This window comes from Lissotriton helveticus, chromosome 2_2 (genome assembly GCF_964261635.1).
Source record: "Lissotriton helveticus chromosome 2_2, aLisHel1.1, whole genome shotgun sequence".
Classification (NCBI taxonomy): domain Eukaryota; kingdom Metazoa; phylum Chordata; class Amphibia; order Caudata; family Salamandridae; genus Lissotriton; species Lissotriton helveticus.
Genome location: NC_136060.1, coordinates 290,914,613 through 290,940,085, shown reverse-complemented (window position 1 = coordinate 290,940,085; position 25,473 = coordinate 290,914,613). Strand labels below are relative to the sequence as shown.

At 43.3% G+C, this 25,473-nt stretch overlaps 1 protein-coding gene across 1 annotated transcript in view; it reads left to right on the top strand.

Moving 5' to 3' along the window:
- The window catches only part of CLRN2 (clarin 2), a 124,933-nt gene extending 100,230 nt beyond the window's left edge, over positions 1-24,703 (top strand). The window contains exons 2-3 of the mRNA XM_078678976.1: positions 9,863-10,042; positions 24,303-24,703. Coding sequence (XP_078535102.1) covers positions 9,863-10,042; positions 24,303-24,568 — 446 coding nt within the window. The 3' untranslated portion in view covers positions 24,569-24,703. The remainder of the gene's footprint in view (positions 1-9,862; positions 10,043-24,302) is intronic.
- The last annotated feature ends 770 nt before the right edge of the window (positions 24,704-25,473 follow it).

Below are 25,473 nucleotides of genomic sequence, written 5' to 3'. Positions count from 1 at the left end.
ATTGTAGGAGTCATGGCGATGGGCCCAAGAGAACAAAGCAACATTTTGGATAGACATGCAGATGCAAAGCACCTAGTATAAAATAGAGCAGAACGCAGGGTGGAAGCTGTTCCCTTTAACCAAATGATATTGCTTAGGAAATCCTGGCATCCATGCTAGTTCTATGGATTACTTATGTTACCTAAAGCAGCATGTTACGGTTTTCAGAGGTTGTAAATGTGTTTGAAACACTGATCCAAGGTGCAGGGACGGAAGAGAGCTTTTGTGTATAAAAACCTTGTAATTTGGGACTAATGCAGTCTGCAAAAATGGGTCATAAGAAAGCTTCAGTCCAATCAGGACTGCTCAGTAAAAAGTGACAGCGAAAACCATCAGCAGAGAGACTTGAGAGACTGAGCATTGGTCTTAATAGCAAGTGGTGTGTCACAAAATCGTAAGAGGACCCTGAAAGTCCTGTCCCCATGTTGTATCTGTCCTGCTACCAGCAAGGAGTATATTCAAAGGCCCGAAGCAACCCCTGTAAATAGAGAACCCATGCATAGCAACGGCTGCACTCCTCTGGGTAGGTAAGAGAGAGGAGATGTTCATTCCCTGATCTTACATTTTATTGTCAGCCGAGGCACATGGGGACAGAATCACAAAGGCATTTACGAGTGTGTGAAGTACTGGAGTCCTGGGGTATTACTTCAAGTTTCTTGTACTTGCGCTGCGTGTAAAACGCTTCCTCCTGAATTTTAACTTTTTAAAATAGTTAATTCTTGCTTTGCGCCGAGCGACCGCGTTTTTACTTTACTTTGCCTGCGCCGCTTAGTGGGAATTTTAGGGAGCTCTTACCCACATATAATTGTTGCACACCCACATTTGTGGGGTAGAAGGGACTCAGGGGCACTGCATAAGCATCGCGCCGGTTTCAGAGCGCCATTTTGGAGTGGGGAGAAGGATTTCCTCACAGAGCGCCATCTTGGGTGAGGGAGAGCCACTCGTCCTGCCAGGACCCACGCGATATCCTTGACGGCCATTTAAGATGGCTGCTAGACAGGTGCGCAGCGACGGTGCGCAGCGGGTGCGCCGTAGGGGCGCCGGAGGTGCGCCAGAGGTAAGCCCGTTTGCGCCCGTTCGCGCAACGGACGCGCCGGGGGCCGGTACTCCTGGATTACCTTCCCGTGATGCCATTACCTATACTCGAGATGAATTCTTAGCCTTTAACACTAGTCCACCGCTAAGGGGACTTGTTGCATCTCCAGGAAAACAGACAGATTCTTTTAGCTGTGGCCTTTTAAATGTGAGGTCGCTGTGCTCACATCATGGAGAGATTGCCTTCATGATTGACCATCATGAGTTAGATATCTTACTCATGACGGAGACATGGACAAGCACGGACTGTGCAGTAGAGCTGGGCTTGGCCTGCCCCTCGGGATATAAAATCAGGCACATCCCTCGGATTGGTGCTAGAGGGGGAGGACTAGGATTAATTTTTAGAGAGTCTATTGATCTATCCTTGATCGACATCAAGACCATTCCTGGTCATGAACTACTTGCCTTCTCTCTAAATGGACAGGGGGGCGCTCTATTTACCGGTCTACTTTGTTACAGACCTCCATCTAGCCCTTTATCGGCTGTGACTGGGCTGATTGAGTTAATCCTTGGTCTATCCACCTCGCATTCAAGCTAATGGTATTAGGTAATTTTAATCTTTGGCTGGGCGGCTCCGGAGATACTGCACTTACAGATCTGACCCAGACCTGTCGGAGTATTCAGCTGCAGCAGCTGGTCCTTACTCATACCCACCAAAAGGGCCATATACTGGACCTTGTTTTTGCAGACCCAGAGCATGTAACTGTTCGAAACATCTTGCCCCAGTGCTGGACGGACCATGCGTTGGTCCATTTCTCTCTCACGCCCAAGGTGGGGCAGGGGAGAAACAGGAACTCAGGTGGGGTTAAAAGTACCAGACAATGGTCAAAACTCCTGAGTCAGTCCCCTCTACCCTCATTACTCTTAGAGGGTTTTATCTTAGAGGAAAACGTAGACTTGAGCTACGAAAGGCTCAACCAACGGATTGTGTCCTCCCTTGACTCCTTGGCCCCTTTACGGAAAATAAGAAACAGGCCTACTCCGGCTATGCCATGGTTTTCCGAGGAGTTGTTTCAACTTAAACTCCAATGCAAGCGGGTTGAGCGCACGTGGAGAAAGAATTACCTGGATTCAGATCGGGCTCTCTACAAACAGGCCCTGTCCATCTATAAAGCACAGATTAAATGTGCGAAGGCCAGGTTTTTGGAAGAGTCTTTGCGGGTGGCAGTAAATAAATCACAGACCTTGTTTAAGATCGTGAAGGATCTGTCATGCCCTGCTAGTGCGATCAATACTATCTCCGCATCTCAGTCTCTGTGCGATTTATTGGCACAGGCTTTTGAGGATAAAATCGCAGCCATTCTGAACAATCTTGGCGCAACATCTAGCGGTAATCCTCAGAGACGTACGGAAACGCACCCCGGGCTTACTATAGACATCACCTCCAGCACTACCTGTTTTCCTTCTCCAACTTTCGAGGAATTCTGTTCCCTGGCCAACAGTGTGTCGTCGGGATCACCTTTGGACCCCCTTCCGCATAAACATTGGAAGCTTTTCCGGGAAGAACTCTTCCCTCCACTGTTTGCCATTTGTGATCAGTCCCTGGTTTCAGCACGGGTACCAGACTGCTGGAAACTCGCCGTGGTATCCCCTCTCCTTAAAAAGCCCACCTTGGACCCGGCTAGTCCCGCAAACTATCGACCCATCTCCTTGCTCCCGTTTCCAATAAAGATTCTGGAAAAGTGGGTCACAAAACATCTGTCTAAATATCTGGAGACTGGGTCCCGTTTGGATGAGGTTCAATTTGGGTTTAGACCGGCCCATGGGACGGAATCAGCGCTGGTGACTGTGCTAGACGACCTTAGGACGCGAGCCGATCATGGAAGAGCAGCCTTTTTAGTGCTGCTCGATATGTCGGCCGCGTTCGACACTGTCAGTCATGCAATTCTGATTAACAGACTAGAGGAAGTAGGGGTGACAGGCCTTGCACTGCAGTGGTTGACATCATACCTTGGAAACCGTCACCAGGTAGTGGCTTTGCCACCGTTTAAATCTAACATCAGAAGAGTGGCGCAAGGTGTTCCACAAGGGTCGGCCATCAGCCCTATCCTCTTCAACCTGTACCTGCGGCCCCTGGTTGCGCTGATTAGATCTTTCGGCATAGCGGTGATGAATTACGCAGATGACACTCAACTTGTCTTCTCACTTGAGGGCAAGGAAGCAGTGACACTTGACACCTTCCACCGCTGTATGCTCGCAACTGCGGACTGGCTGAATCAGAATTCGCTGCAGTTTAACAGCTCTAAGACAGAAGTCTTACACTGCACTACTGACCGCGTCCCTAGACCTCTCCCGCTGGATTTTTGGCCACCCTCCTTCCAAAGCACGACTGTGTCTACCACCTCGGTCCGTAACCTGAGAGTGATGTTTGGGTCCAATTTCCAACTGGACGCAGCCGTCAATAAAACAGTGAGCACTTGCATGGGTCTGCTTCGTATGTTGAGAAAGGTCCTCCCGATGCTTCCTATGGACAGTAGGCCAGAGGTGGTGAGGAGCATCATCGTAAGTCGCCTGGACTACTGCAATGCTCTATTTCTTGGAGCACCAGCTACCTTGATAGGAAAACTGCAACGGGTGCAGAATCTTGCAGCCAAATTAGCGCTTGCTCGCCGCCGTCTCAACTCTTCATCCCAGGCATTAAGAGACCTTCATTGGTTACCGATCCTTCAACGGATCGATTTTAAATCTCTATGTATTGTATTCAGGGCCCTTCACGGACAAGGCCCAGTGCCACTTCAGAACATGTTTCATTGGTACATTCCATCTAGATCCCTTCGTTCGGCTTCTGCCTACCTTGCTGTGGTGCCTAAAGTTCTGAGATCGCGGTTGGGCGGTCGATCTTTCAGCTTTACGGCAGCCAGACTATGGAACACTCTTCCGCTAGGACTGAGAAGTATGAATGATCTTGTCTCTTTTAAGAAAAATTTAAAAACACATCTCTTTCCTAGGGTTGCATCCTTTTAGTTTTTAATCAGCAGGGTGTGCAGCAGGATCCTTTCAGTCAAAGCGCCAGGATACCCGTGGGGTGACAGATACGCGCTATAAAAGATTACCAATACATACATACATACATTACCTCACGTACTCTTAAATGCCTTTGTGAATTGGCCCCACAATCATCCAAAGTGGGGGGAAATTGACTAGTCAGGGAATATTGATATACAATTAATAGAAATAGAAAGGACTGTGTCCTGTTTGCACTGTTACTAACTTGGGGTTGTACATTTCAGAGCCAGTTCACAAAGGCATCTGTAAGTATGTGACCTAGTGCTATAAAGGCTTTATGAGTTGTTCTTCACATATTTGCAGTACTACTTGCCATTCTTATCAATGCCTTTTTTGAATGGTCCCGATAGCATTTTTCTGCCACTGGGTGGAAGAGCTTTACCAGAGAGTGGAGAACAAAACAGGAAGACAGATAAGAGTTTTAAGCTGAGAGGGGCCGTTTATTGTTCACAAAGCTGAGCTTGAGAGTTGCAAAGAGCATCTGATCTCAAAAGTCGGCGGAATGCTGTTCAATTAGTTCTTTTAATAAACACTGACCCAGAGTCAATGGGATGCATGGCCTCTGGTTGTACCAGTGCACGCCAGCAGTATATGTCATCAGCAGAGGTACAATTCTCTTGTCCCAATAAAAACAGTCACATCACAGCACAAAAACCCAAACAAAGAGGCTGAGGTGTACAGATACTGACATCAGAACAGCTCTTATCTGTCCCTGGGCAGGGACAGCTGTTGTAACTTAATTACCTCAAGTGCATCCTCTCCTTAGCTACTCAGCCAAGATGAATGTGGTGTCTGCGTGGAATGTTGGTATGCCTGATGAGAGAGAGAGTGGAATGTTGGTGTGCCTGCTTGTGTGGAGAATGACAGTTGGAGAGAGTGGGCTGAGTAGCAAAGATGCTGCTCCTGGTGGGACCTCCTTGAGACCTCTTTGAAGCTTGTAACAACTTATCAATAAACCCTCTACTTGAATCATACCTCCTGGCTACCACTGGTCATCTGTACAAGTTATCTTACAACATTTTGGCGATGGTCTTGAAGAAACCCTGCGTGTTTTGGCCACAAGAATATAGGAGGTGAGGAAACTTACAATTTTACTGAACTTTATTCATACAAGAAACAAGGCAAAGCAACTTTGGAAATAAGAACAAGGAAAAGAACGCCCTCCCGAGTCCCACCAGTGTCCTCCACCACCTGGACAGCCTGCCTGGGGCGATTCATGTTCCTTTATGAGTCTAAGTTTTCCTGCTTGCTGTGGAAATTAATCTACCTGTTTGGTGCTAACCCAGCTTTGATTACTACAATGAGGACTGGCAAACTACTGATCTATCTAGACCTGGAATTCGCCTCATCTGAGTATAACTGGATTTATTATGCAGCTAGCACCAATTGTATTCGTATTGGAAGTAGTGCCATAACGGAGCCTGTGAACAAACAACATTGTTATCACGAGTGCCACAAGTTACCACGAGTACTTATTAAGACCCGCATGTTTCCTTATGGGAGTACAGTATGGAGAGTGCAACCTGTTGAGTACGTTGGTCCTGCGGAAGAAAAAAAGAGGGGTCTGCAGGGTCTACTTCCTACTGTGGGTTTTAATTGGATATGGCTGGCTGTCTGTGCTTAGTACCGATGGGCAGGGGAGACATGTTTTTTTTTTATTCAAGATTGGACTAGTCTTGGTCCTGTCGTGTACATTTGTTGGCAACTGCCGGTTTTGAAATTTGAAAATGCACCACGAGCTCAAGCACGCACTTACCTTCATCCCGAGGATGCGTTCTTGGCCTCCTTAGTGACGTTGTGAGCGCTGCCTATAGGACGTCCTGCTGCACCGGCGTGCAGTGAACCAACCGGCATACCGTCAATAAGCGTGCCGCCATTTTGGATTTGTACTTGGGCCCTGCACTGTACCTTGCTTTTTGATTGTTTCTGAGCAGCTGTTGCGCACCAAGATACAGTTTGCTGCCAACCTTCAAGTCTCCCGCTTGGTTTTCCTGTTAGGACTTCTTCTGCATTGGATCGTTTTTTTTTTCTGCATTGGATCGTAGATATGAGTCTCTCCACAGATACTGGTTTCCGTTGGCAAATCGAGTTATTCTCCAACTTTGGTCCGTGTCTTGTCAAACGTTTCCTATATTGACTAAAAGTGTTCACAAGATATACTTTGAAGATTCTCTGTCTCCGTTTCTGATCGGGTGAAACACCGCTCACCAGGACAACCTTGCTTCTTTGTGGAACTGTCGCTTCAGATTACTTCGACATTTAGTTATTTTGCTGTCGGAATACAATATGTACTTATTTCTCATTTACTGTACCATTTAAGATGCACATATGCCTTTATTTACTGTATAATATTGTTACCTTCCTATACAATGTCTGATGAATTGCATACAGCTTGCTTACTGTTTTGTTTTGTTGTTTGGCACCTTAGTTAGTTCTTATTTGACTTTGCAGTCATCAGTGTATTGCTTAGTTCTTTAGGCTCATTGCCTCTTGGTCATTCATTGGGTATTTCATTCTTCCCATGCTGTGGTGCCTTAGTGAGAGCTTAAGTTATTATGAGTTTGTTTCTATGGCAAGTATTTTCTTGGCGCTAGGACTTCTCTTTAGGGGATTTGTTTTATAAGAGCTGGTCTCCATATAATTATTATATTCTTTCAGTGTGGGTAGTGCACACCCTTTCCACTGATTTTATTCTCCTTAGATTTGTGTGTCTAGCAGCTTAGGCCTTACATACTCCTCACTCTCACATTACTCTTTACATGTGTCCATGTAGCAGTACTAGTTGTTTTGTTTCTTTATGCAGTTTTTAGTTCACACATCAGATTGTTGTGCTAAACGGGCAGTGAACCTAGTATTTTGCAGTGTGCAATGGTCTGTTTACCCATCTTTAGTTTTGTTGCGCTATGGGCAGTGTACCCATCTTTAGTTTTGTTGCGCTATGGGCAGAGTACCCATCTTAAGTTTTGATGCGCTATGCCTGTGTACCCATCTTTAGTTGTGATGCGCTATGGGCAGTATACCCATCTTTAGTTATGTTGTGTTATGTTGCGCAATGGGCTGTGTACCCATCATCCTTGGTTTTGTTGCGCTATGGGCAGAGTACCCATCTTTAGTTTTGATGCGCTAGGGGCAGTGTACCCATCTTTAGTTATGTTGCGCAATGGGCTGTGTACCCATCTTTAGTTGTGATGCGCTATGGGCAGTGTACCCATCTTTAGTTTTGTTGCGTTATGTTGCGCAATGGGCTGTGTACCCATCTTTAGTTGTGATGCGCTATGGGCAGTGTACCCATCTTTAGTTATGATGCGCTATGGGCAGTGTACCCATCTTCTTGTATTATGCGCAATGGCATCAAATCCATACTTTATTTTGGAGATGTAATGTGCAATGGGCAGCTTTATATGTACGTGCACGATGGGCACTGCACCCTACACATGTTTGGGCAGTGTTTCCCATGAATTCAAGAATTTGTAGTGTTTATGCTACTGTCTTGTATCTTTCTCTTCATCAATTTCTCCTCCTCATGTATTACACTTTTTATGCTTTTTGCTCTGCTTTCTCTTTTCTCTGCATTTTCATGATGCTTTACTCAAATGTTGTACTTGCAATGTTTTACATACAACGTTTTACATGCAATGTTTTAATTATTTCTATTAATTGTTTTTTCCAAGGGAAGGGGATGTGCTATCTTGAAGCTTTTTGCACTGTTTCATTCTCCCTTCATTCTAGTCTCTTTCTACTACTTATTCATTTCTTTCTTCCCTGTCACAGTACTTTCATTTTTCTTTTCTTGCTGTGAGGTTTCAGATTATTGTTGTTTATTGTTGTCCAAGGGAAGGGGATATGTTGTAACTTAATTACCTCAAGTGCATCCTCTCCTTAGCTACTCAGCCAAGATGAATGTGGTGTCTGCGTGGAATGTTGGTATGCCTGATGAGAGAGAGAGTGGAATGTTGGTGTGCCTGCTTGTGTGGAGAATGACAGTTGGAGAAAGTGGGCTGAGTAGCAAAGATGCTGCTCCTGGTGGGACCTCCTTGAGACCTCTTTGAAGCTTGTAACAACTTATCAATAAACCCTCTACTTGAATCATACCTCCTGGCTACCACTGGTCATCTGTACAAGTTATCTTACAACAACAGCCTAGGCTCCCGTTGGAATGGAACACGAGACCCTCCCTTTCTTAAGATGCAGTTTGTTTCTGAACCGCCACAATAGCCCCCATGTCCACCCCACAGTTCACTGTTTCAGTATCAACTTTGCACCCTCAAAATGGGTATTACAGAAAAAGAAAGGGTAAGGCAACCTTCTGCACTCATTCTGTAGTTTCAAACAGGAGCAAACACTCCTTACGCTCCCAGGGCAATGTATGTAATGGAGCCCTAGATCAATGACCAGAACTTTGAGACACATTGGGGCATATGTACAATGAAATGTCGGAGCGCGGAGCTGCGCCAAATTTGGCAGCACTGTGCTCTGACATTTCCAAAACATAGAGATGACCTGTATTTACAACAATACGGCGCACCCCTGTTTATTCCCCTAGGGCTGGTGCTAAAATTAGCTGCCTAGCGCCAACGCAGGCACCCTTACATCATAGTGCAAGGGTGCCTGCATTGCATGGAATAATTGTTTATGTGCAGGAAGGGACACCTTCCTGCACAAAAAAATCCATAATGGTGATATGTTACTTCTATGTGTGCTGCAGAATGCAGCACACATAGAAGTAGCAAATCGTCATTATTTAATGATTGTTTATGTGCAGGAAGGTGTCCCTTCCTGTACATAAACAATCATTAATGTGTGTTGCAGAATGCAGCAGCCATAGAAAAAGTAAAAACAAGGAGAAATAAAAGTATTTTTCCTATTTTCACCATTCAAATGCCTGCACTAACATGACGTTCGTTTTTTGCCACTGCCTCAGATTTACAGATCCTTGTAAATCTGGGGCAGCTTAAAAAACCAATGGGTGTTGTGGTGGAACACCCACAGCAACACCCATTGCACGCACCTTTCACACCAAGTGATGCATGTAAAGTGGCCCTATTTATAAGGTGGCGTTAAGCCACAGAAAGTGGCTCAACGCCGGGGAACATCCTTTACGACGCGGATGTTACCCCGCGCTACCATTACGACGCGTCTCTTACAACGCAAGTCGTAACTACGACTTGCGCTGGAGGGTGCTCAAGGACAAGGAATAGTTAATTTACTATTCCAACACCTTCCCTACTATCCACGGGGACTGGTGTTGGAATAGTAAATTAAACTATTCCTAAGTCCGCACCCTACAGCGCAAGTCATGGTAACGACTTGCGTTGTAAAACACGCGTTGTAACGGTACGCGTGGTAATAGCCCGCGTCGTACCGTCATACATCCCTTAACGCCGCTTTGTAAATATGGAGAAGGGCATATCGCCAACTGGAATGTCACTAAAAGTGATGTTCTGGTGGCGCTATCTCCTTGTAAATATAACCCATTGTTTAACAGCAAATTAGTTAACCCTTTAAGCACTGGATACATGTGTTCCTGCATACCATCGGCTGCTATATTCTAGATTATTAATCTAGTGGGCAGAATATTCTGTAAATATGTTGCAGTGAGCAGATAATAGTGACCCATGTATTGTTCGATGTTGAAATTGATGTTCCATAAAGTCAGAAAACACCAGACAAATACAATAGATGCAGCAAAGACAGATGAAATAACAATTGTTTTGTGTTACAGTTTTTCCACATCTGGTGAAGAAGCTGAACGCAGCCCTTCATGTGACCATCATCCTGTTCCTCTGCACCGCCATGTCATTCTCTCTGGTTAGTTTTGGCTTCTGCATCCACAATATCATCAAAGTTCCTTATCGCTCAATAAAAGGACCAGCTGGAATATGCTTGTGGAACGTATTTGCAGGTAACCAGTATATCTTGTTGTATACATTGTGCTGAAGAGTGCATTGCTTCTTGATCATACTTTCATGTAATAAAATGTGTGTGTGTCTGGGGAGACATCTGAAATTAGAAAAATTCAACATTATGGCATTTGTCTAGTCCCAGAAGGTTTGATGTTCTATCACCTTGTGCATTAGTCAAGTGTTTCTTAGAAATAAGCCTAAAAATATAGGGCCATGTGTATCAAGCCTTTTTCCCATTTGCAAACGGGCAGATTCTCAGAATCAGCCCGTGTGCGAATTGGAAAAAGCCTTTTGGGATGTATCATCCCAAAAGGCCATCGCAAAATAGAGAATTGCAAAATTTGCGATTCTCTATTTTGCGAATGCAATTAAGGAATTGCAAATTGTGATTCCTTAAATGCAATTCTGGAAGGAGCAGAAATTTGCTATTTGACCTTAAGGAATTGCAAATTACCACCAACTTCAAGTTGGTGGGAATTTGGAATTTCTTTAAAAAAGCACTTTTTAGATTTTTTTAAAGTGCCATATGTTGCACATACATGCCCTTAGGGTATGTATGTGCGCAAAATGTGCACACATGCATATTTCAGGGGTGCAACAGAGTTTCCTTTTGGCACCCGTGCAACCTTGAAATTCCATTCTCAATTTGCGATTCTCTAATTGGTAATCGCAAATTGAGAATGTCTTCCCATTCATTCCTATGGGCCTCCTGGCCCATAGAAATGAATGGGAAGGTATTCCTTAATTGCGAATCTCAATTTGCGATTTGCAAATAAGGAATATGTAGGATTCGCAAAATTTTTAGCAAATCCTACATACATTGCATTTTGCGAATCTCTAATTGTGATTCGCTAAAAATCGCAATTTGAGAATCGCAAAACTCTTTTTTGATACATATGGCCCATATTTTTTATTTTCACATTATGTTGCATTATGATGTATCTGTGCTATTTAATGATCTTAATTTATTTACAGAATTTTCTTTGCAGAGATCAAAGTTATGTATAAACGTTTGTGTTTAATTTTCCTATCTCATAATAGTTGTGCCAATATTAGTCACCAATAATAATAAAATGCCAGCTACTCTACTGAAATTAAGTATTACGTTTTAGGTATCTGTTTTGACAACACAAGGACAGCAGACAAAGCTAGCTTTGTGAGAGAACGGTCACAGAGCAGAATTGCAATTGCTGCTTAAACAATAAAAACAATAACAAGCTTTTCTGCTATTTTTGCTGCAACTTCTGGTGTTTATTTTCTCAGTACATATTTCACACTATCAGTGCCTGCACACTGTGAGGACGATCTACAACCGCTAGTAACTGAGCTCATGGAGCTGTACAAGAAAGGCAGTAATATTCTTCAACTGTTGTCCTTCAGTGAGTGCAGAAGGGTGAACTGACTAACACCACGGTGGAGAGCTTGAATGATGTCAGTGAGCTGAGGAATGTGTCTAAATACCCGTATTGATGGATTTCTGTCATGTTGTACTGTTTTCATGCATTTGTTACATCAGGGGTGGTGTTTCCCACTACTACACCGGTGCGGTACCCCTTCTGTTATCCAGAGGATGTTGTTGAAGATAGATATATGTTTTAGAGATCGATGTAGGAGTTTCTGAAATATAAACTCAGAACATGAATCATTAATTAAGCCATACTAATGTTTCATGCTGTTACCTATACAATGAAGCAGTATTTATCACAGCGGCCATCTTTTGATTAGACATACACAGGCTACCTGTAGTGTTTTTCCATACTTCTAACATCTGTATTATCTTTGGACAATGTAAAAATCATGACTGTAATAGGCTTCATGATATTACCCATAGGAAATTAAGGTCTTACACATGAATTCATACTATTGATTACTTAACTGATGACACATTTTACTTCCAATATGGCGCCCAACGCTCTGTTAGGATTGCAAACACACCGGGCACTACAGCAAAACAAAACACACTAACGAAGGGTATCAAGGCAAAAAGGGGAAGCTATCAGCAGGGGCAGAGTTATCAATGGTGCAGCAGATGCAGTGACACTGGGGCATATAGGTCTAAGGGGCCCACTAAATCCTGATTATTGCTATATTTTCTAATCTAAATATCATCAAGGGGGGGCCACTCCCTTGCTTGCTGTAGAGCCCATGGTGCCCTGGCTGCACCATTGGCTAATGGGGATGACTGAGGGAACCGAGAAGGGGAGAACAAAACCAAAATGAGGTACAGGAACAAGAGCACACTGGTACAAAAACAGAGTGAGCCAATGCTACTCTCAACATTTTACTAGATGAAATATTGACCAGACATGACCTTAGCACCAGGAAGTGAGAATGTGAGTTCAAGCAGAGAGCAATCTAGTGTTCTTGTTGTCATGAGTTTCCATTGACCTGCCTTCCACGGTCTCCAGTCCCCTTGTATTCCACACTGCCTGTGTGTGCGCGGACTCCTGCCACGCTGATGCTATCATTCCATTTTACGTTGTGGTGGTTCCCCTTTGAGACTGGATGTTGGGCACACACACTGTGTGATTCACTCAGAGCTTTTCTTTGTCCGACTAATTGCCAGGTGTGCTCATATTGCTTTAAGGACATGTATCTGTTTCCCCGTATAGTGCGTTTTCCTGATATAGCAGTTAGTCTTGTCAACCTAAAATTTAAATATGTATAAAAGTAATCTGTGATTCTTCCATAATTGAAACAACCTTCTAACTGGAGATAGGGATATTTTGAGAGAATAGTATATTAGTCATATCAACCAATCATGAGTAGGGCACTGATGCTGACATGCAGGTTCAGGGATACTTGATCCTACTGACTTTGCTATAAAACTGTTTTGCTCCATTCATTGGGTAGGCAACATCTCATTACCACAACTGTGGTTTGTTAGTATGTAATGGAGTCTCGTTGAGCCAGTTCTACTTACAGTCCATGCCAGTTTTTTTTTTCTATATGAAGTGTATATGAACATAGGGCCTGATTTAGAGTTTGGCTGATGGAAAATAATGCACCAAGTTCTCAACATGCCCACAGTGTATTGTAAATTCACTTTACTTTTTGGTAAGTCTGTATTCATATACATTTTCTTTGTGTGTACAGTTTTTTATTGGCATTTTCATAATCACATTAACAATACTGGCATAGTTAGGAAATCACAGTATTTCAATGGAGAAACAACATGTATAACTCACCACCCCCATCCCCTCCCCCTTCCAGTCGGGCTGCAGCATAATCTCAACACATTAAATATGTACAGTGCATGGTTGTCGGTATGGCAGATCAGAGAGAAACGCAAAGCGTTTATACGGCATAGGCTGAAAGTCCTCGTACAATCCCCTTTGTGACCTTGCCATCTCAGCATCCTCTGTCACTCATATACCTATGGTGGCAACTCACCATGGGGGGGGGGGCAATAATTAGGGTGACCACAATAATTAGGGTGACCAGGAGTCCCGGATTTGCCAGGACTGTCCCCGTTTTTCACCAGTTGTCGGGGCAGATTTCATGTCCCGGTTTTTTGGGAGAGGGTTGACTAAAAACGGGGGGGGAGGTATTTTTATGTTTTACAAAGCAGGGATAGTTAGCAGTTGTTCCAAGAAAGCAATTTAATTCACAGGCAAGCTACTGGGTTTAAAAATAGCATCTTGTGTATGTTCTTACTGCCTGTTTTGTAATTTTCTGCTGAGGAGCGCTGTCATTCTGTGTGCTCGCTTGAAGTAAAATGATAGTTCTTCTTCTATTTTTGTGAAATGTCCCGGTTTTTTGCTTTAAAATTCTGATCATCCTAGCAATAATTCAGAGAGCATCGCCTCCCAGGCCTGCAAGTCATCTGCCAGTTTATTGGCTCTATGAGTTTTGCGCATGTGTCTCTCCTCCTCATTCGCCCACTCGGTCATGTCTCTCAGCAGTCTGTTATTGTAGGCGCAATCGGTGATACTCATCCTATAGCAATCCAAAGTTTTGCCAGCACTAGGCGCAGGATTAGACATTTTCTGCTGCATTTATATACATGTGCACTTTAGTATTCAACCTGCTTTTTTAATAACCTACTCGCATATGTAAACATATGGGATATTCTCTCTTCTACAGCTTGTCTGAGAAGATTTTTAAATCACTTATGCTAGTAATTGATCAATATTAGCTTATCATAAACTGAGAATTTGTGTGCCCTGCTTAGTAGCAATGGGAACCATTTTATTTTGTACTTCTCTAGGTATTAGAGAGACACTCTATTTGTCCTGATGAGGCCCATAGACATAAGCAGTTTTGGGCTGAAACGTTAGCACTGCTCAACTAGGACTGCTAATTTGAAGAAAACATATGGATGTCTAAAAATAGTCGAACTTGATTGTCATAATTGTTTTTTGGCTATTGCATTTGAAATGGTTAGATTTCATCCAGTCGATGACAGCGGAGAGGCAGCACTGAAGGTTTTCCTCTGCCAAGGTGGAATCTTTGTCTAACGTTAGGATTAGCGGAGTGTCATGAGCATATGAAATAGACTCGATGTCGAAGGATGCAATCAGGTTGAGCAGTGGTACCATATATATACTGAAAAGTGTTGGGCCCAGGGCAGTGCCGTGTGGGACACCAGAAAGCAACGGTTTCTCTGTCAATTGCTAGTGGTAGAGGGTTATTATTTGTTTCCTGTTCTTGAGAAATGATTTTAAACAGGCCGAAGCCTTGTGTGAGATGCAGCTTGCAGCTAACTGGTCTCTCGAGATGTCATGGGAGACAGTGTCAAATGTGGAGGATAGATCTGACAGAATCAGCACTGGATTTTTCCTTGATCTAGGGCAAATTTTAACGTTTCTGTGGTATGTAGCAACGCTGACTCTGTTGAGTGTCCATGCCTAAAACCCGATTGCCTAGGGTGAAAAATGTTAGCTTCCTGCAAAATAGCATTTAGTTGCTTATTTACTAGCTTCTCTGTTATTTTGCTTAGACATGGTAGCAGGGAGATGGGCCTGAGATTTGAGAGGATTGCCAGGTCCGGTAATTGCTTTTTTTAGAGGGGCTTGACTGAGGCGATTTTCCAATTTATTATTTGGTTGATAGTCGGGTTTATAATATCAATGATTGCATGCAAAATTTTAGGGGGGCAGGGATCAAGAGGGGAGACCGATTTACATGAGAGGATAGCTTGGCGAGACTGTTCAAGACTAATATCCTTGAAGCGATTAAGCCTCATGTCTACCTGTAGTGTTTTTCCATACTTCTAACAAGTCAGCTCTTTCTGCAGGCACAGTGTTAGTTCACTTAAAATCTTTTTTTAGGTCTTTAACTTTTTTGTCCAAATAATCGACGATCTGATCACATAGGCTTTGTGACGGTGGAATTTCATGCTCGAGCATTTCAGGATGAGCAATAGATTTTACGATTTTAAAAATAGTTTTCTAATCAGATGCTGCCTGGCTAATTAGATTTGTGTAATGAGCCTTCTTTTCTGATTTAAATGTTTTTTTTTTTTTTTTTTTTTTTTTAAACCTTTATTGTTACTTAAGTCATTTACAGACACGGGCCTACAAACCATCACGGTCGGCCAACAGGACAGAGGCGGTCAAGTCAAATCAATTAAGCTATAAAAATGCAGAAGTCCGCCTCCCAAATGCTCTGTTGTAACTCAGAAGAATATTCGTACCACCTTGGTAACAGGATTAAAGAAGGTTTCTTTTAAAATTAAAGAAAGAACAGGATCTGATGCCGTACAATTAAACCAGAACAGGTCAAGGGATATTCATAGGACAGGATATTCACAGTCAGGACTACTGTAGGTAAGATATTAGTGCTGGTGTACATAATCAGGATAAACAATAAACAGTATATTTAGCCCACCGAATCAGTGTATGCCCGCTGTAACGTAAAGCAGTGGAAAGACATCTACCCTTATTAACTGAACTAGCAAAACACACGGAGAGTTACCTCAACTCAGATCCCGGGAAGAGAAGAAGAAAAAGAAGAAGTTAAAGAAAAGCAAGTATGACACAAATAAAAAAGGCCATAGGAACAGAAAAGGACCAAAAACAATAATACCCCTCCCCCATCCCCCCACCCTGCACCCCTGCATACGGCTACGGCCTACCCCCCTAGCAGCGTGCCTATCGCCAAATGTCAAAAACCCAAAATATAGAAGGAAGAAGACTGATTTAATTTGTTGATGGTAGTTTTTGAGAGCTGCTTCAAAGGGAGTGAGCTCTTCTGATTTGTAACTTTTTCTCCATCTATGTTCCAGTTTTCTACAATGGCCGTGTAATTCTTTTAGCTGAGGAGTGAACCAGGGAGCAGAGGTCTTATTAGAGGTAATTCTACTTGGTGAGGCCATCCAGTCATTGGTTCTCCATCTATGTTCCAGTTTTCTACAATGGCCGTGTAATTCTTTTAGCTGAGGAGTGAACCAGGGAGCAGAGGTCTTATTAGAGGTAATTCTACTTGGTGAGGCCATCCAGTCATTGAAGATGTGACTAGCTAGCGAGGGGTCACCGATTTGGGTAGGTCTACCTTGTTCTGCCACCGTGTGCAGGTTAGGATTAGTTAGCATTTTGTTCCATTTTTGCCTAGTTTTGTGGCAGGTTTGACTAGAATCTTTCACAGGGTGTGTGATGGGGCATCTGATCCTGTAAGGGATGAACTTGTGGTCTGACCAAGTTATAATGACCGGAGGGTCTACTTTAAGACTGGTGAAGTTAGTACAGATTCCATCCAGGGTATGCCCTGCGCAGTGTGTGGGACCAGCTATCTGCTGTTTGAGTCCGTTAGTTCTATATTCTCTCCAAATGTTTTGCACTTGGGATATCTACTGATTCCAAGTATAGGTTAAAATCTCCCAGTAGGGTAAAATTTGAATATTTAACTACCAGGGTACTCAAACGACCTCCCAGGGTGTCCAGAAACTTAAGGCTATTACCTGGCAGCCGATAGATCAAGGCTCCCGCGAGTGATACTGAGCTTTATGGTTGGAAACAGAAGCCAAGACTTTCTGCCCCTTTAAGCTCTGTGAGGTCATATGTGGAGCATTTCAGCTTATTACTATATATTAATGCTAGCCCCTCCCCTCTTTCTACAGGTCTATCTTGTCTGGATATGGTATATGCTGGGGGGAGGGCTTGTGATATATCTGGGTTAGACCAATCTTTCAGCCAGGTTTCCGTGATAAAAAGACAATCCAGTTTTAGGCTTGAGATTATATCATAGATGTGTTGTGCATTCTTGACTAGTTATCTAACATTAACTAGGCCGCATCGTAGTTGCTTAAAGTTAGGGTCTGTTATAGGGACATAGTCAGGGGGAGCGCTAAGTTCATATCTGCACACAGGTACTTGAGACTCTGTTAACTCTATCACTCATGCATCGCACAATCTGCTAAAGAGACAGGTGGGCACTGTCCTATATTATCCCCTGACTCCAGTGGAATGGTGCTGTTGGCGACCGATATGCTGCGAAAAAGGGGTGGTCCGGGCTTTGGCAACAGTCAGCATCACTACAATTGGGGACCTATTTTCTGATGGCACGGTACGAGAATGGGCTGAGATTTAGGCAGAGGGCCATAACCACACACTGCTCGTGCGGTTTCACTTCTACAGCGTGAGACACGCACTTGAGATGCTGGGCGAGGACATGCTCGAGCTCCAGAGGTTGCCTCCTTCTCTTTGTTATTACGGTTGGACACACCTAGAAAGATGGATTCCAACATCTACAGTATAACAAAAGACTACCGTAGGAATCACTACACTAAAGCCAGACTGGAATGGCAGAATGATCTGGAGGTAGCGATAGACGATGTCACCTGGAGATATTGCTACGAGGTCACGAAACATGTCTCATTAAATGGGAGGCATCACCCTATACATTTAAAGTTCCTTAACAGAATTTATTACAAGCCCGACAGGCTATGTCGATATGGTCTATGTGACACTGCAGAATGTGAGCGTTGCAAATTTAGTCCTGCTGGGTTCTTGCATATCCGCTGGACATGTCCAGCAGTCACCAAATTCTGAGAATCAATCCTTCACACACTGAGTGATATCACGGCATTGCCGCTGACATGTATTGTATTGTATTGTAATTGCATTTATATAGCGCTTACTACCCCATACGAGGCGTCAAAGCGCTTTTTCGGCGGGCAGCACGCTTCTCCGGGACCCATAGAGGATTAGTGTTGAATTAGTATAGTGAAACATGCAAGTACATTTTAAGTGGTGGATATGTTAGTCAGTTATTTGGATTTGGAATGATAGCAGAAGGATAGAGGAGGACAAAGGTTTGTAGTTATTGCTTGTTGACGCACGCTATTCAGGAAGACTATAAAGGATTAGTGGTGAATTAATATGGTGAAATATGAGGTAATTTCAGTGGTGGATATTAGTCTGTTACTTGGAGTGAGAAAGATAGCTGAGGGATAAAAGGGGAAGAAAGATTTGCATTCATATAGCACTTGTTACCCCTGATGGGTGTTGAAGCGCTTTTCTGGCGAGTAGCACGCCACTCCGGAAACCATAAAGGATTAGTGTTGAAAATGAGTATAGTATAAATATGAAGTAATTTGACTAGTAGAAATGTTATTCAGTTATTTGGGCAGTATATTAGTATAGTTGAATATGAAATTTGAGAAGTGAACATGTTAGTCTGTTAATTTTGATTGAAAAGGATAGTGGAGGGATAAAGAGTGAAGGATTGTTTTTTTTTAGGTCTTTGCAGTTCGTAGAGGCTTTTGGATGAGTAAAAAGGAGTTTTGGAGGGGAGGAGTCAGAGGGGAGAGATTAGAAAGGTTTGTTTTAGGGCATAGTAAAAAGAGGTGTCAGATGATGCAAGGAGGGGTAGAGCAGGAGAGAGTCTAGAAAGGGCTATTTTGGCGATCATAGTAGTGGTATGGGGTTTGGGATAAATGAGAGAGTGGATGTAGAGGATATATTGATAGATGTATAGGATGAGAGATAGGGTAGTGCATTGGAAGGAGTAGTAGAAAGAAGTTTGAGATGAGTCAGAAGGTTGGGCTAGAAGATATATTGAGCGAAGTATAGGCTGAGAAATAGGCTAGTTTATTGGAAATGCTAAAATAGAAGAAAGTGATAAATATTTAGATCCATAAGTACATTGAAAGTATATAGATACATAAAAGATGTAAGTATATTTAGATTAAATATAATTGATTGAGGCACAGGATGAGAAATAGGGTAGTGCATTGGATATGCTTTTTCAGGAGAAAAGTAACAGAGACACAGATCCAAGTACATGGAAGGTACATAGATGCACAATGGAAGTATGTACATGTAGACCACAGATGTTTTTTATTTATTGATTAATATTATTATTAATACATTTTTTTTCTCTTTTCTCCTAACAACATAATTATTTTACATGTTTTATAAAGTAATACACAAAGATAGGTACATATCTATAGTGAAAAGAAATGCTTATATACAGATGGATATACTGTAAATTTCTGTTTCCGTATGGTGCTCATGTGGGGAAGAGCCAAATCTTGAGTAGTTTTCCAAAGATAAGGTGGTTGTCGGTGGATCTTATGTTGGGGGTAAAGAGTTCCATTGTTTGGCTGCTTGAACAGAGAAGGATGTGCCACCCATGGTTATTTTCTAGTATGGTGGGATTTGTCAATGTTATGTATTTTGTGATGGTAAGTATTACGAGGTGTTGTGCTCTGAATATCTTGTTGTGCTGGTGTGTGTGATATGTTTTGCTTTTGAGGTGAAGTGAAAAGGGGTGCTGATGTATATGTTTCATGCACTGGATTTGGTTGTGTAGTATTGTTTGTGAGAGGAGGTTGTGACGTAGAGGGGGTGGTGATGTGTTTATGAGTAGAGTGTATGTTGTGTGTAGGAGGGAATGAAGTAGAGGTGAGAGTGTTTATCTTAGACTGGTTTGTTGCAAGAGTTACAAAGTGTGGTGATGTGCAGTGTGTGTGTTGTGTGTTAGTGTTATTATTGTAGAGGGGAGAGGAGGGTGTTTGTTGGTTAACTGATGGAAGGATCATTGTATGTTTGTTAGTGATAAAAGGTGGTCTGTTAGGTGTAAATACAGCAGGGAGAGTGTGTCTGAATGGGATGTAGTTATGTATGGTGTTGATTTGCGTTGTGTTAGTGATGAGTGTATTGCTTAGTGGTATAGGATATAGTTGTGTACTGTTTGTGGGTGATGGAGGATATGTGTGGTACTTGGGATAGTAGGGTGTGTAGATGTGGTTTGGTTGGGTTTGTAGTGCAGGCTGGTACATTAATCTGTGCATAGTGTTGTGCGTGGTGTACATTTGGTGCGAGTGTGTTGCTCTGTTTGTGGATGTGGATGGTGTGGGCTGGGTATTGCTAAATGAGAAAAAGGGCAGCATTTCTGGCCCTAGTCCCGACCAGTCTCAAACAGGGTCAAACAGGCAACTACCCTTGTCCTCTTTGCCCTTAACAGGCTCAAACAGGCAACTACCCTTGTCCTCTCTGCCCTTAGCCTCGACGTCCGGGCTGAGACGCCCTAACCCTGGCCTTTTATAGCCCTAGTAATCAGGTGACCCCTTCGGCCAATGGGAACCCTAGCCCTAACACTATCTAATCACAACACTAGCCCTAAAATCTAGAACCAATACGAGACCCGGACCTTACAGCCAATCTTAGCCCTAGTCCAAACACCCAATCAGTTCAAAAACCGTGATCTCTACGTCCAATAAAGGCCCTAGCCCTACCAGTAGTCCCAACCCAAGTCCAAGAAGCCAGTGGTACAGGTAGCCCTAGTCCCTACTTCCAATAGAAAGCTTAACCCTACTCTTAGTCCCACAACTAGTCCAACAACCAATCACACCAGAAGCCCTAAATAGCTACTTCCAATTAAAGGTCTAACCCTAGCCCTAGTCCCACCCTACTCCCAACAACCAATAACATAGGAAGCCCTAGTCCCTACTTCCAATAGAAATCCTAACCCTAGCCGGAGTCCCAATCCTACAATGATTGAATCACAGACCCAGAAACCAATCAGAACCCTCAAATACCCAACCAATGAGGACATCAACCCTAACCCAATAGAAACACCAGATACAACCACCAATCAGTGTACACATGTGCCAACCACTAGCAGACCATATAAGGTCCCAGCGACCTCAGCAGGGACCTTTTAACAATATTTGGGGCCCTGGGCCAAAAGTATTTTGAGGGCCTCTGTTTGGACCAGCTTTGATTTTATGACCCAGTCTCCGCTCTTTCATGCCCTCTTTGGTCAAATCCGAAATGTGTGTACATCTCATATTCAGGGATAGTGATGTGTGTTTTCAGTATTGTAACACACCTGCAGCTCACTAATATTACTGCAAATAACCTCTGTCACACCCTCCCATTTCTCATATGTGAGGTCCTGTATTGATGTTAAAGAAACTTTTTATATGGATGTTGCATGAAACGTGAACACATTTTGTCTGCAAAATGTCTGTAATAGACTCTCACACTTTAAAAATTGAATGATAGAAAAACACTATTTACAACATTTTTGTTTAAAAATTATTCAAGGTCATGAGGGCAAGACTCTCTGCAGAACAGAGCTGGCTATTTCAGGGGGCCCCCTGAAAGGCTGGGGCCCTGGGCCAGAGCCCACTTTGCCCATGCCTTAAAACGTCTCTGGACCTCAGACAAGGTTTGCTGGCCAGGGAGTTGGAAGCTGCTTCTCCTGTTCAGAATCTCTTAGGAGACAGACAGGCTCAATCCACACTTTGGACTTCTGCAGGTAAAAGCTTCACTAACTCGAAATCTAACAATACTGTTTGAATAAAACTTTACTCCCCCTGCTGGCCAAGAAACTAAGTGCACAGACCCCAGTAAATACAGTTTAAACAGCTCACAAAAGCACCCTCTGATGTAGAATATCACTGTTTCTGGGGGGAGGCAGGGGGGGTGGCCTCACTGGCTTGTGAACACAAAATGGTGGCTGGAGGTGCACTGTTTTAACACACAGGTCTTAGCACAGAGCAGAGGAGAAGTTTAGAGGGAAAACAGATTTGTCACCAAGGAATGAGAGCGACAAACACAGAGGTTGGACTGCAAATCCCACAATTCAACACGTTAAATGCAAGCAATCATGGGCAGGGAAACCCACAATCTAAAAACACAAAACAAGTGATAAAATATGCAATCACAGGAAGGTCAAAACTGCAATTTTAAACTGTAACAACCACATGCAAAGACAGTAATCACAGAAAGGGAAAATCGTTTTTTAAACAACTATTGTTTTGGGAAGAGACAGCACTAGTCTGTCTCCTTACCACTTCCTGGACTCTGCTCACTGCAATCTGGGGCACAGGTGGGATACAATTCACAAGATGGAGGAGAAGGATCTGAGGTGCACCCAGCAAGGCCTTGGGGCCTCAGCAGGTGTGAGAGGAGGGCTCAGACTTGCCTGGTAGCTGAATAGCCAATGATCTGCTGGCCTGGGCGTGGGGGCTGGGGTGCTGCTTCGCCTGTTCAGAATCTCCTAGGAGACAGACAGGCTCAATCCACACTTTGGACTTCTACAGGTAAAGGCTTCACTAACTCGAAATCTAACAATACTGTTTGAATAAAACTTTACTCCCCCTGCTCGCCAAAAAACGAAGTGCACAGGCCCCAGTAAAAACAGTTTAAACAGCTCACAGAAGCACCCTCTGATGTAGAATATCCCTGTTGCTGGGGGGAGGCAGGGTGGCTGGCCTCACTGGTTTGTGAACACAAAATGGTGGCTGGGGATGCACAGTTTTAACACACAGGTCTTAGCACAGAGCAGATGAGAAATTTGGAGGGAAAACAGATTTGTCACCAAGGAATGAGAGGGACAAACTACAGAGGTTGGACTGCAAATCCCACAATTCAACACGTTAAATGCAAGCAATCATGGGCAGGGAAAACCATAAATTAAAAATACAAAGCAGGTGATAACATATGCAATCACAGGCAGGTCAAAACTGCAATTTTAAACTGTAACAACCACATGCAAATACTGTAATCACAGAAAGGGAAAATCGTTTTGTTTTGGGAAGAGACAGCACTAGTCTGCCTCCTTACCACTTCCTGGACTCTGCTCACTGCAATCTGGGGCACAGGTAAGCTGCAATTCACAAGATGGAGGAGAAGGATTTGGGGTGCACCCAGCAAGGCCTTTTAAGGGGCCTGAGCAGGTGTGAGAGGAGGGCTCAGACTTGCCTGGTAGCTGAATAGCCAATGGTCTGCTGGCCTGGGGGTGGGGGCTGGGGAGCTACTTCTACTGTTCAGAATCTCCTAGGAGACAGTATTGGGATGGACGAAACGTCTATATAAAGATGCGCGACGATTGATAGACATGGATCTCTTGCTAGCGAAGCGTAGTGTAGTGATGAGGTTTGGCTCGTAGGCCTGCGCCCACTGTCGTCGATTGGTTCAAAGACGTGGTTTATTGCAATACACAATCGGAGTTATACAGAGAACTGATGCTCCCCCAGAACCGACCCAAAAACTTCTGGGGCCTGTATCAGAGTTACTTAGCAACAAAAGCGACTGATGTGGGAGAACCACCTCAGATTGGAGTTGTGACCTTACATCTGGGATAGAGCTGAAGGCAACCTCGATGCTACTTGTATGTGTTGATATCCTATATATGGCTAATACTGTTAGCAGCAGAGCAAACACTGAGTGCTGTTTACATGTAAATCATGTTTACCTCTGATTGAATTAATGTATTCTCTCACAGGATTGTGTGAAATTGATGTGCACACTCTATATGACTGCACTGTATACCAAATGCTGAAATACCACTGTGATGTTTTTGTTATTTTTCTTTACTGAAAATTAAATAAATAAATCAATGAATACATAAAAATTAAAAAGTGTATGGCAGTTGCCTACAAGCCAGCACCTCACTAGGACGTGGCTGGGGCTTTATCATAATAAACGTACTTCTCATACTACTGTCTAGGCGTCATCTCTACACTTCTTTGTTTATTTCTTTCCTTCCACCAACATTGGCAAGTTATTCATAACTTGCAATTGGGTAGTATTTATCGCTATAAATTCCGACTTGATTTGGATTTTATCAGTTATAAAAATATCCTATTAATTACCGAACCATTCGTAATGAGCGCTTATATCTCTCGATAGAGACTGTATGCCTTAAGGCTCAATACTCATAGAAAAGTATGAAAACATCTTCTTCAGCGTCCATCCTTTGCAGATTTTAGCTGTCTAATAGTTATAGTGACGTTTTTTTCTAAGATGTTTTTATGCTTCTGGATTTTTCAAGTATTCATTTGTCTTGTGTTTTGTTTTGCAGGCATCTTCATAGTTCTGGCAGTTACGAGCTTCGTAGCTGCTGTCCACCTTCATCGTCTGACCGAGCGGATAGCCAACTTTCGGGAAAACGTCTTTAAATTTGTGGTGTTGGAAGAACAATATCAAAGCTCCCTTTGGCTCTGCGTGGGAAGCGCAGTGACACATGCCGTGAACCTGCTGCTGATTGCAGCAACTAGAATCCACCTCCCCAAATTTAAGACCAAAACAGAAGAGGCCAACGTCACTGCGGAAGACATCATGTACTGACCGCTTGTTCCGCAGCACTGACTGTCGCCATGGTGACGGATGCAGAGACAACAGTTATGGATGTCAGACTCGGTCAGCACGAGGACCAGACAATCCCATATCGTTTGGCGCGGAGAAACAAAATGTACAGTATTTGAAGGCTTTGTTTGAAAATGTAAAAAAAAAGACGCTCACTTTTTATAAAAAAAGATATATATGTTTTGCATTTCAAATAAGGAATTCGGATTATTGCATAAATGAACGGTGTTTTCCTGCTCGTTGCAAACAAAAAGGACTGAATTGAGCAAAGTTAAGGCTTACACCACAGGCTAAGGAAGATTGTACAGGGAACAAGAAATATGTTTAAATAAAAATATTACAGAGCTGACAACTTGGATGTCTCAGGCCTTAGTAGAAAGTGAGAAGTCAGAAGAGCTTTTGATGGGATGTGAATAAAACACACCAGCGCGTGCACTGTCACGTGCTTGAAGCCTGTATACCGGAAAGATTGACGTATACAATAAAGGAAGGCTGTGCTTCTTTTTATTGTTATGTTATTTCACATGTTACGTCAAAGAGACCCCCTTCAGTGTTAGGACACCCGCGAGGATACTAGCGATGAAAAGACATGGGCAACGAAGAACCGACCACTTTTATGTTTCGCAGACATCAAGAATCGACATTTCTTAAAGCTCTCTCGGAGACTCTTGTTCCCCGTGCATTGAGGTACTCACGCTTTTTAATGCTGGGTGATTTTAATATCCACGTTGATGTCCAGGATTGCCATGAAAGAAAGTTGCTATATGATTACTTTGATCTGGCTTCCCTTACCCAATGGGTTTCCTCCCCTACCCACTCTGGTGGTCATACCTTAGACATTGTATGCACTAACTTCCCACTGAAGGTCGAGGCCCCACAAGCAGTTA